General features: G+C 37.3%; 2 protein-coding genes across 8 annotated transcripts; one reads left to right on the forward strand and one right to left on the reverse strand.

The window, feature by feature from the left end:
• The first annotated feature begins 432 nt into the window (after positions 1 to 432).
• LOC102614234 (ultraviolet-B receptor UVR8-like) lies at positions 433 to 4,808 on the forward strand. Of its 5 annotated transcripts, XR_008055712.1 has the most exons (12): positions 437 to 807; positions 908 to 981; positions 1,074 to 1,158; positions 1,492 to 1,623; positions 1,792 to 1,983; positions 2,140 to 2,376; positions 2,670 to 2,713; positions 3,128 to 3,310; positions 3,598 to 3,688; positions 4,200 to 4,243; positions 4,370 to 4,572; positions 4,603 to 4,808. XR_008055712.1 is itself a non-coding variant. In XM_006493501.4 (11 exons), exons 1-11 carry the CDS (start codon positions 606 to 608, stop codon positions 4,493 to 4,495), a joined length of 1,410 nt encoding a protein of 469 aa, XP_006493564.1. In that variant the 5' UTR covers positions 437 to 605; the 3' UTR covers positions 4,496 to 4,808. The 5 variants fall into 5 exon arrangements, 4 of the variants coding, with proteins under 4 accessions (XP_006493566.1, XP_006493564.1, XP_006493565.1 ...); XM_006493501.4 differs by having other exon boundaries at positions 4,370 to 4,808; XM_006493502.4 differs by having other exon boundaries at positions 438 to 807; positions 2,146 to 2,376; positions 4,370 to 4,808.
• Positions 4,642 to 10,047, reverse strand: LOC102613934 (transcription factor EMB1444-like). Of its 3 annotated transcripts, none has more exons than XM_025093583.2 (11): positions 9,898 to 10,047; positions 9,339 to 9,738; positions 8,605 to 8,811; positions 8,272 to 8,365; positions 8,127 to 8,168; positions 7,862 to 7,921; positions 6,308 to 7,534; positions 6,091 to 6,192; positions 5,237 to 5,383; positions 5,030 to 5,155; positions 4,642 to 4,951 (listed from the first exon to the last, which is right to left on the reverse strand). In XM_025093583.2, the coding sequence occupies exons 2-11, from the start codon at positions 9,434 to 9,436 to the stop codon at positions 4,862 to 4,864; spliced, it is 2,193 nt and encodes a 730-aa protein (XP_024949351.1). In that variant the 5' UTR covers positions 9,437 to 9,738; positions 9,898 to 10,047; the 3' UTR covers positions 4,642 to 4,861. The 3 variants fall into 3 exon arrangements, with proteins under 3 accessions (XP_024949351.1, XP_006493563.2, XP_052299321.1); XM_006493500.4 differs by having other exon boundaries at positions 9,339 to 9,412; positions 9,503 to 10,042; XM_052443361.1 differs by having other exon boundaries at positions 9,339 to 10,042.
• Positions 10,048 to 11,774: the final 1,727 nt, after the last annotated feature.

Raw genomic sequence — 11,774 nt, forward strand, 5'->3', positions numbered from 1 at the left:
AGTTTAAATTTTAGGTTTTTGCTAATAAAGGTAAATTAGCTTATTTAAGCTAAAAAAAACTCTATTAAAAAAATAATCAAACACCATAAAAATTTTTAAAAAGTACTTATGCAATTAAATAAGTACTTATGACTCTTAAATAAGCCATAACAAACAGGCACTTAACGAAATCAAATCATAAGATTAAAATATTAAATAAAGAAATTCTGCTGTTGGCCCTCCACGTGTCAACAACTAGACAAAGAAGCATTGAGAACGAGGAAGGTCCAAGTCTAACCTTGATCTTCCAGAAAGTTCCAGCGGACTCGTGGAGTAGAAGGAATAATCCAGAAACGCGGTCGTGATCCCGCCACGTGTCCGGATAAATATGTGGCGTCCGACGTGGCATACGCCATATCCTTGTAATTGATACGCCCCGTATATTTGTTTAATCTTAATCTTAATCTTAATTTTTTTTTTTTTAAGGCATCAAGATTCTCATTTACCGTTTATTTTAGTTCTCTTGTAAACGCAAATCTCAGCCAAAGAAACCAACAAGACTCGATATTGAAGCCTTGAGATTTTGTTTTATTTGCTGGTGATTTTCCCGAAATTCTATCGTTTTAATGGAAATGAATGGAAGTAAAAGAGAAGAGAATGAGAAAATGGAGGAATGTAAAGAGACTGTCGTGTATATGTGGGGATACCTCCCCGGAACCTCGCCGGAGAAATCGCCGATCCTCTCTCCGATTCCGGCCCGCCTATGTGGCGGTGACTCGTGGAAGGACGTTTGTGGAGGTGGCTGTGGATTCGCTCTGGCCACTTCAGGTCCCAAATTTTAACTTCAACTTCTGTCTTCCTTTTTTTTTTCTTTTTTTTTTGGGATTTATGTTTGCGAATATTGACCGGTGTTGATTTTGAATTTTAGAATCGGGGAAGCTGATAACGTGGGGTTCGGCGGATGATGAAGGTCAAAGCTATTTGACTTCAGGGAAGCATGGGGTAATGCAGTGATCTTCTAATATGTTAAAGATTGAATTTTGTAATTTCATTTAAATTGATTAAGCGTCCTCCTTTTGCGGCACATTATTAAGGAAACTCCAGAACCTTTTCCTCTTCCTACTGAGGCTTCAGCAGTGAAGGCAGCTGCTGGTTGGGCTCATTGTGTCTCAGTTACAGGTACTTTCTTTAACGAGATTCCTGAACTAGAAGAAAGAATGCAGATTAGAGAAAACATACACTTTCTTTGCCTTTGACAAGTTGATTTAGTTTTGTACTATTCAACATCATCTATAAACATATTTGAGAATTGCCAGTTTTGTTCTTTCAGCAGTATATATAGGAATTTAGCAATAATTTGATGACAGCATGCATTTTTAAGCTAGTTAAGTAATGGCTTTATTCTAATCTTGATGGGATTTTTTAGTAGATTTAGTGCACAAATTCTGTTTCCGGATCTGTTTCTTGTTTGAACAGGGTTCAAGTAATGCTATGTCATTTTTCAATATGCAGAAGCAGGGGAAGTATACACATGGGGCTGGAGAGAATGTGTTCCCTCGGCAAAAGTCACCCGTGATTTTGGTAGCGCAGGAAGCTTCCAAAAGGACTCTACTGGGAAGCAAAGTGCATTGCCAACTGAGCAAGGTAAATTTTCTTTTTTTGTTTTAACTTTTGTTTTAACCCCTGGGATCTCAAGGAAAATTGAGAAGTTGGCCTTTCCAGTTATTTCAAACTAATGTTATGAACTTACGACGGTTAAAATATTCATGGTTGGCCCAAAGTCTCATGCCTTGAATGTAACTGTTGGGACAGCACCTCCGTCTGACAAGAGGGCCGGAGAGGAAGTTGTAAAGCGAAGAAAAACGTCATCAGCAAGAGAAGAGTCTGAGAACCCAGCATCTGGTGATGAATTTTTCACATTGTCCCCTTGTCTTGTAACTCTAAACCCTGGAGTAAAGATCACCAAGGTTGCTGCTGGTGGACGCCATACTTTAATACTTTCAGGTAAAAGCCTTGAGTCTGCAGAGCCCAAACGCTTAATATTTTCCGGTATTTCTTCGTGGTCACACTACATAGTTTTGTAGGTTATAGGAAGTACGAAGCTATTGGAAGATTTTTGATGTAAAGCAAGATTCCTGATGCATCATGTTTTTACCAAAGTTTCAGATATGGGACAGGTGTGGGGTTGGGGCTATGGAGGCGAAGGGCAGCTAGGTTTGGGTTCCCGAATAAAAATGGTGCCAACTCCTCATCTCATACCTTGCCTCGAGCATGCTGCTTCTGGAAAGGATAGGCCTTTGCTGGTTCGTCAAGGGAGTGTGAACTCATCTGGAAAAGCTGGCAGAAGTTATGTGAAAGAAATTGCCTGTGGCGGTCGGCATAGTGCTGTAGTAACAGGTCAGCATTTGATGGCTGATTTTTTAGTCACCAAAATGCTGGAAATCATTTTAAACCTGAAGAACAATTTTACTGGATTGGTCTGTTATGGTCATGAGCTATGCTATTCCACGTAACGATGTTAATATGATTTATTTCAGATATGTCTTATCCCATAGCTCGCTAGATGGATCACTACCATTGGTTAGCAAATTGTTGCTTTCTAGAATGGGTTTGATAATAGTGGTGAAGTTGTTAACTAGTTGTTGATTTTAATATAGTCTGATTGGTCCCTTAATTTTCTTATTTTGTAGATGCAGGAGCACTTATTACTTTTGGCTGGGGACTTTATGGGCAGGTGAGCTAGTATTGGCTTTTGTTGAATGATTGATAGCACTCATTTTTGCATACAGTTTCACTGAGCCTTTTTTTTTTTTTTTGATATAACTGCTTAGGTTGAGTAATTCTTAAGAGAGCCCAACATCTGGATATGACTCTATATAAAAATGTAGGTACTAGCACCCAGAAACTGCACTGTTCATATTTATTGTGGCCCTTATATTCCATGCTTCACTAGAGCTGATACTTAGGGTTGATTGGATTCTCAGAAAAAGATGTCCACATACAATTTGTATGGAAGAGAACTTTCTTCTTTCTTTTGTGCAATTGGGATAATGCATCTGCATTTTAATCAAGATAGTTTGTACTGCTTGTTTTATAGATTTTCAGTTGTCCTGACTAAAGTTGTCTCTTCTGACATTTATGTGAGTAGTGTGGACATGGAAGTACGAATGATCAGCTGAGACCATCTTATGCGTCCTCTTTAATGGGTATTCAAGTAGAACAAATTGCCGCTGGACTGTGGCATACCGTGTGTATCTCAGTGGAGGGTCGTGTGTATGTCTTCGGTGGAAATCAGTTTGGACAGCTGGGAACTGGTGTTGATCAAGCTGAGGTATATGCCACAAGCTATGGTCTCTCGATTCTAGCCGGCCAATTGCATCTATAATCTGCATAAAATTAACCCCCCCCCCCCCCCCCCCCCCCCCCCCGGTAAGCTAGCTAGCATTAGTGGAATGTACATGTCAGCAGATCAGTGTTAGTTGCCAAAACCAGTAGATTCCTTCAGATCATTGTTAATCAGTAGAGATTCACCAGTCTAATTGGCATTATAATTTCACAAAGAGACACTATATGTCGACACTTATGATATTAACTAAGGGTTATGCATATCTGCCTCAGACTGTACCTAAGCTTTTGGAAACTCCTATTTTGGAAAGTAAGCGTGCAAAAGTAGTATCTTGTGGGGCTCGACATAGTGCCGTGCTAACAGGTATGAATCTATCACAGTATTATTGATAGCCAGACAGTGCACAAGGTCTAGATAGTTTTCAGGTTGAGGATGAAATAGACCTTAGCATATGCCTACAAAATTTGAAGAATTAAGCTGATGACTTTGTTTTCCTTTTTCCCTCCTCTGCCTCAACTCTGTTTTGGGTGTTAGACACTGGGATATTTTAATTCCACATATTTTATGAATGCTTGTATTTCAGATGCATCTTTTTGACTACAACACAATGAATGCTCTTTTTTCTATTATACTACATCTTTTTGTGATTGTCTCACCTTGGCACTGAAATTTTGGGTGAAAACATAGCGCTTGTTACAAGATTAGGGCAGTAGAAGTTTGCATGGACTCAATTACTTGTGTCAGTGAAATTTGATTAGTTTCGTTGAATAGATTTTACAAGAAAGTGAAATAAACACCATTCAGAAAAATTAACATGTGGTCATGCTCTCAAACACTTATTTCTGACACTGCTATTTGTTTGTGGTTATTGAAGAGGATGGCCGAGTGCTTAGCTGGGGGTGGAATAAATATGGGCAGGTATGCTTACTGGATTTCCTGATCGCAAATTCATAATTCATGCTTTCTTTTGCTGCATATATACAGAATAAAAGTTGACTTTTTATCTCGCCAGCAAATTGATCTGTCCTTTACCTTGTGATGCAGCTGGGTCTGGGTGACTCCATAGACCGCAACATTCCTTCTCTAGTACCCATTCATGGTTTCCTGCCCAGAAACATCGCATGTGGTTGGTGGCACACACTACTTCTGGCCGAAACAACACAAATCTGAGTGTCTGAACAAAGAGTCCAATTTTGTTAGGATAGCGGCCCCCTTCTTTTGATTTGCCTATGTTCTTTTATGTACGTTACTTTGTCATGTACAATGTAGACATTGGCTACTTTGTCATGTACAATGTAGACATTGGCTATGCAGTGTAAGGAAGCGAGCCTGTCTCTATTTGCTTAGAAATAGTTCTTAATCAACAGTACAGCACACCAATCAAAACTTCACCAGTCTGTACACAAAACAAATCGTTGTACTGATACAAAAGATGATAGGTTTCTCATTCCACTGTTCACTAATGATAAGTTGTCTTAACATATTGGAATTGTTCTTGAATTGTCTCTGGATGGCCTTCTATGAATGTTGGCATTTTCAAATCTTGCTTGAAATGGGTTTTCTTTTGCGCTGCAACAGGTGCATAAGAGGCCAGAAAATCTCCGTTCTGTGAAAGCCTTTGGAAGTCTGCATATGTTTCAATGTCTCAAATTAGACTCTGATCATGATTGGTTCCCACGAAAAATCTCTGAATGAAAATGATACCTCAACGATGAAATGAGCCCATGTATTATTACAGCGGTTTTCCATGACACCTTTCAGGATGGTTAACTCTAAGCTCCTTATGACCTGTGCAATCTCAAGGAATAGACTCTGCTCGTTGCATAACATCTGTATTGAATGTGGCTGGGCAATTAGCACTAGAAATTTACAATCAATATGGTTGCGGAAAATCGAGATCAAAGGACCAACCTCGATGAGCATGTGTCCCGGGTATGAAAGATCTTCAACAACTATGGGACAGGCAAGGAGCTCATTTCCAACTTCAAAAGCCCAAGTGGTGCCGTTTTGTTTACCGTCGTTGGTTTCAGATGATCTTAAATCCTTACGGGCAGCTACCTGTAAACAATGCATTCTAGTTCAGCACTACCACATACAAAATTGGTAATTATATCCCAAGTTGAAGAAGAAACAACTCCCTATCACGGGGCAAACCCAATAATAACAAAGGGTAGTCCTTGTGACTGAAGGTACACTATGCAACTCCAGCTGGATCATAGTGATCTAACAAAATAAGCAAGGAATTTTAAAATATGCCATCCGGTTCATTAGGGCACAATGAATATGATATTTTTCAACCGGTGCCCAACTAACTTGGAAGAGGTTTCTGATTTTTTTTCGTGCTTATTGTTTTCTGTTTTTGTAGTTGTGTGGTGTCAAATAAGTTGTAGATAAACACAATACTAATCATGTTTATCCCAGAAATCCTTTCGTCCAAATTAAGATTGCGAGATACACTTCCACACCCAGATCCATATCCCACTCTGGGTAGGCCACAAGAATCCTATCTTTTTCATTGAATGGAAGTAGAAATGCAGTGGCTCGTGCCACAATTAGGAAGATCTTAAGAATCTGATTCTTATTTGCTTCATGAATACTGTCTATGGTGTAAACAAAGAGTTTTTAAGAGATCTGTCTCCATGGCTGACAACCACCGTGTTAAGCCTATAGCTCAGTAAATACTTAACATGTTAGCCTTGCAAATAAGTTGCCAGAGAAGTGATTGAGAAAAAACAAGAAATATGGACTAGTTTTTGAGGTCATACCTCACGGTGCACCCACTGGTTCAACTTCTCAGCCTGATCGGTTACACTTCTTAAGTACAGCATGTGCTCAATGGTTCGACCTAAGAGGCAATCTATGCTGCACTGAATTTGTCACAAACAGCAGAAAATAGATTTAGTGAATACATAACCACTGAAAAATTATAACCTGAAAAAATTGCAAAAAGGAAATAACACATAACATAAAGTAAGCACCGACCTTCACACCATTTGGAACAAGTTCACGCAATTCCTTAATCCGGTCCTGGATCAATTGCCTATCCCTCGGTCTTGGTTTTTGGTTATCACCAGGTTTAGTTCTCCTTTTGTTTGCATTAGACAGCTTCATTCCCTTCCTAGGCTGCAGGCTGTTGTGCTCTTTTCCAAACAGCTCTGTGTCAATAAATGTTCCCATTGCATTCTTGAAAGAAGAAGAAGTTGGTGAAAATTCATTTTTGTTCCCGGAAAGAGATGTAGATATTACTTTGCTCTGTGGAATTGAATCAACCCCTGCCGAGGCACTATCCTCAGAGTGGCTTTGTGGTGGAGACAGAGTTACAAATTTTTCTAACGAAATTAAAGATGAGTTGACACCATTGTATAAATCAGGGGAACCATATGTACCCCTACGTACACTGGTAACAACAGCTTCCAACAAATCTGCGTCACTGCCTTTGACAGAACTTGTAGGCTCAATTCCATCGGTGAAATCTCTTTTGTGAATCAAACTTGAGCTGTTACATATGTTATCAACCAAGTGATATGAGTCCCCCAAGTAATCACTGGTATGTCTCTGAAATGCTGGTCCAAGTGCTTTGTGTAACTCACAATCTTTGGGAAAGTTAAGGAAAATGGCTGAGCTATGATCTATATTGTTACAGATCTCATGCTGAAATGGTTGTTCCATTGATGCAGGGTAACAAGACATAGCTCCACCACTGAATTCTCCTAATAATTCCAAATTGTATTTGTCACATTGTGAATATGCCTGTAATTCTTCTTCCAGACAAGACAAACCAAAAAACTTACTCTCCATCATCTCCCACTGGCCAGCAAATAAGGAATGACCTTGTGACTTTGATGCTTCACTGAGACCAAGTGATGGAACAGCAATCTTATTTTCACTCTCACTTCGGAAAGTTCCTGACAGGTCCTTCACAGATCCCCTTAGTGCATCTTGAAGAGTTTCCACTGGCAAAATGGGGTCGAAAGTTGAAACCAAAACTTTATTTGGCTTGACACTGTCAACAGCATCTGAATCTTCTGATTTCAATTGGCTAATGGTAGAAGCTGATGGTTCATCTAAGCTATCCATGAGCCCAGATGTTAGTGTTGATGATGATTTTGTTCGGATATCCCTGTTTAAGATAGACAGTACAGTGTTTCTCCAGGCATTGTGAATGAATCTATCTTTGATACCTGCTACTACTGCCACGTCTTCTGCAATCTGTTGGCAGGAAGAAGAAAATGATAGATACTAACAGAAGCACGCTCATGGAGGCACACGTGCACACAAAAGGAGAGAATATCCTTAAATGGATAAAAATATATTAACTAAATGCACCATCGATACACCTAGTCATGAGAAATTATTATGAAACAGTTTTGGCATATGACTAAAGCATACAATAATTCTCAAAGACTACTATTGTAGAATACTGACAAGATAAATAAAGCATAAGCTCCAATTCCACAACAGTGAGTAATAGAATGCCCATCTAGAAAGCAAAAATGACCATTACAGCTAATACATAAAGTCCAAAAAAATACGCACCACTTGCAATGAGCCAAGCTGCACAACTCCATGTGGAAGTACAGGAACCAACAAGATAGTCTGCATAGCATTACAAACAGTCAACAAACTTTTGACGTGCATGAGTTTATATATATAAAGTTCGGCGAGGCAATTTGCCAAATGTGCCTAATGCATGCCCGCACAGCATAGACACGAGCAAACAAACGTGTGCTTATACACAAAGCTTGGTGGAGGAGTAGATATATGAAATACGGCCTGTAAGCCATATTCAGGTTCAAGTTACCTTGATACCTGAAGCCAACTGAAGTAACCATTCATCTGGACACTGTCAATAGAAAGAATTGCATATGAGCATGTATTCTCCTCAGTAGTTGCAGAACTTTAGTCAACTTTCTGCTAAATTGAAGCAATAATGATTAGAAAATCACCTTCGGAACTAACTTAGAATTTACTTTGGTGGTGGAAACATCATCATACGACACCCAGAAATGAGTACCCGAATTTGCCACCTCGCCAACAACCCTGATGCATTATGGAAACCCAAATTTACAGATAAGGATATTATGTCCCTGACGCTTTTTCATGATTAAATAACAGATTCAAGTTACTAATATTGAAGCAGCAGTAACTGTTTGAAATATTATCGATAATAATTTTAGCAGTGTGGAAGGATGTACAAGGATATCACCTTCAGAGGCCCAAGCTTAACAGGAATAACTAAACTAGGATAAGAATTATAAAGGTCAAGAACAAGAATATACCCCTCTCCCAAGGCATACTGAAGATGTGACATGTTAGCCAACACCAGTCCAATTGAATATCCCTCAAAACCACCATCACCTGCGCTTGTTTCACTGCGTGTAGAAAATAATTCATTGGCACCATTATGGTAAATGTCTTCTGACATTATTCCCAGTGGTTGTCTAGGTTTTAGATGATCACAGTACCCATCTTCCCAGCTCAGGATCCTATAATAAGGAAACCAATTCATAAATTCCCAAAAGCACCGAATTTATAGATAATTAGAAAAGCCCATATCAGAATATTGATATAAGTGTACATATAGAAACCCAACAGTTAAATTGACAAGGTTAATAATATAGAAAACAGTGTTTAATCCTGCATTTTCAACCATGAAATTTCATCACTTAACTTTTGATGCATCAGAAACATGCTTGCAATTGATGATTTAATCCAATAGTAAGAACATTCAAATTACCAAAGTTGACAAAGAATCTTATTTCCTATTTAAATTCACTAGCTGTAACAGCATACCCAATCTAGAATAAACAAAAAAGTTAAAATGTATGTATTAACAGCACTTTGCCCTCAAAATCAACACCATTTTGATAAAGGCCATCAAAAATTGTATATCTTAAAAGCGAACGGCCTCAAAATATCATGTCAAGGAGAAAAAAATGGATCAGTTTATGCATAAAATTCAAACATGCTTTTGGATATGCACTACAAAATTAATTGAAAACAGCCAACTTACATTTGACCCTCGAGCTTCAGCTTCCAAAGCACAGCATAATTCCAAGGCAAATTGTAGCAAAAGCTCTTCAACAACTGCCTCAAAGCAGTAGTTCCCATCGAATGAAACTCCACAAAAATTACACAAAAGTGGCCTACTAACACCCAAAACAAACTGATACTCACCCAAAAATTAACACTACAACTTTTCTCTAGCTACCACGATATGAACCTCTCCCCGCCTGTTTTATCCTCAATCCAGCTCGTCGTTTTATTGGTGGCCCCGTCGAACATACAAGCAACAAACCCATTTCCAGCAACTTCACTTTCAAAAGATTCTACTATCACTAGCCAAAATGTAGTTGCTTGTACTAGATTGCACTAGAATAAAAGATAGCAACCTTCCATGGACACCTCCATTACTATCGAATTGTAAGCAAAAAGATTATTTTTTTAACCAAGAGAGAGGATTAGAAGCTTGAGAAAAGCAAACCCAGTAGCAAAAATTGCTTTAAGTGGCTAAAACAGCACAATAAACAACTTTAAACGCAGTAATTGCACGTGGAGTTGAAACACATTACCATGAGAAGATGCTTTTAAAGATCAGACTGTGTAACGATGTTCAAATTCGCCAGATTCCATGTTTGTTTGTCTGTCTCAGTAGATATTTGATGTATGGATAATGGAGGAAAAGCTAAACTGCTATGCTTTACAGACTAGTTTCACAACTGGAACCGACCCGTCGTATTTATAGTACTTTGGTACAAAATATTATAAATATTGATCCCCAATTTTTAAAATATTACAATTAAAGATATAATTTGTAATATGTTTCAGAAAAGTCCTGAACGTGATGATACGCCGGTAAGAATTAAGACGTAGCATTAAAATTTTCATACTAGGAGTTTTTTTTTGGGAAAAAAAAGTCATCAAAATTACTTTATCAAATATTTAACTTATAAACATTTATATACATTATTTTAGTTCATTTTTGGCTTCTCCTAAGATAATTAAGAAATAAATAAACTGTTTTGAGATGATAAGACTATTTAAATTGACTACATAAATCTAACATTAAATAGAAATAAATTTTCTGAACTTCTTAGGATAGTCCATGAGATAGTAAACTTGAAGAAAAGAGAAAGAGTTGAGATGATAAAAGGTGGAGAGGACCTCACTAGCAAGTCCTAAAACTCAAAGAAAATGATGAATAGTTGAGAGAATGGAAATGTCTTATTATTATCCTAAACTGAAAATCTTTTTTTTACTAAGAGTGTTTTTGGTCTATTCAGACACGTGGCATTAGCTTATCGGCCCTCCTTCCTCAAGTAGTGGCATTTTGATATATTTTCATCTTCTTCAAACGCTTGGAACCATATTTTCTATTGCTTGCTAACATGCAGTGCGTCCTCATTCGAGGATCCTTTTGAATCGAACACCGTGATGGCCTTCATGTGGCATGTTTCTAGCAGCTGTCTAAGATTTCCAGGGGAATTAGGTGCAGCCTAATCCTTCCTAATGGTGGCATGCCCTTTTGTCCCTTTGGAACCGCGGCATGCAACAACATCCTATTTAGATGCAAGGTAATTTTTGGAAGATTATGTAGAAATGGTTCAATCATGTCTTTGCTTCCTTTGAGCTGGGTGTCTTTGTTGGAAGCCTTATCTCATCCTTTTATGATTCCCATTAGATGACAAAACTACCTCATAAAAGGGATAAGGAGACAACCCTAAAACTTAAGTCAGTTCTAACAATTCTTATTATATTCTTTTAAGTAATATTGAAGTGTAATAATTTTTAAACTAAAATTGGTATGATAAAAAAACTGTAACTATACAATAAAAATTAATAATATGCAGTAAATATAATTTTTAAATAATAACTTTGACAAAAATAATAAATATATTACATATTTTTTATCATACAAGTATAAAATAAAATCAACTTATCTTTTAAATTACAATAGTTAATATTTACCAAACACTTTAATTAGAGCTGGCAAAATTTGACACGCGACACATTTACCCAACACAAACACGATACGAATAAATAGGGATGGGTCGTCAAGTTTGACATGATTATTAAATAGACCGAGTCTAGGCCGACATGATTTTTTTTCATGTTGAGTTAATATTAAAGTTCTTAACCCATTTACTCAACCAATGACACGATTATATATATTTTTTAAATTAATTTCTAGGTTCTTGTCATTAAAACTTGAATATTGCACATGATTCTCTCTCTTTTTCTTTTTTTTTGGGAATGGTAGATATATATATAGTGATTTATTTATAAAATTTTATACAAATTTAGAACTTTAATAGTGTAAGTGCGTACAATATTGGTACACATGTATATTTTATGATAGTAATATATATTATTATTTACATAAATATAATTAAAAACTTTAATAATGTAAATGTATAATATTTTGGGTGTACGTATATGTGGGTGTGGG

This window comes from Citrus sinensis, chromosome 6 (genome assembly GCF_022201045.2).
Source record: "Citrus sinensis cultivar Valencia sweet orange chromosome 6, DVS_A1.0, whole genome shotgun sequence".
Taxonomy (NCBI): domain Eukaryota; kingdom Viridiplantae; phylum Streptophyta; class Magnoliopsida; order Sapindales; family Rutaceae; genus Citrus; species Citrus sinensis.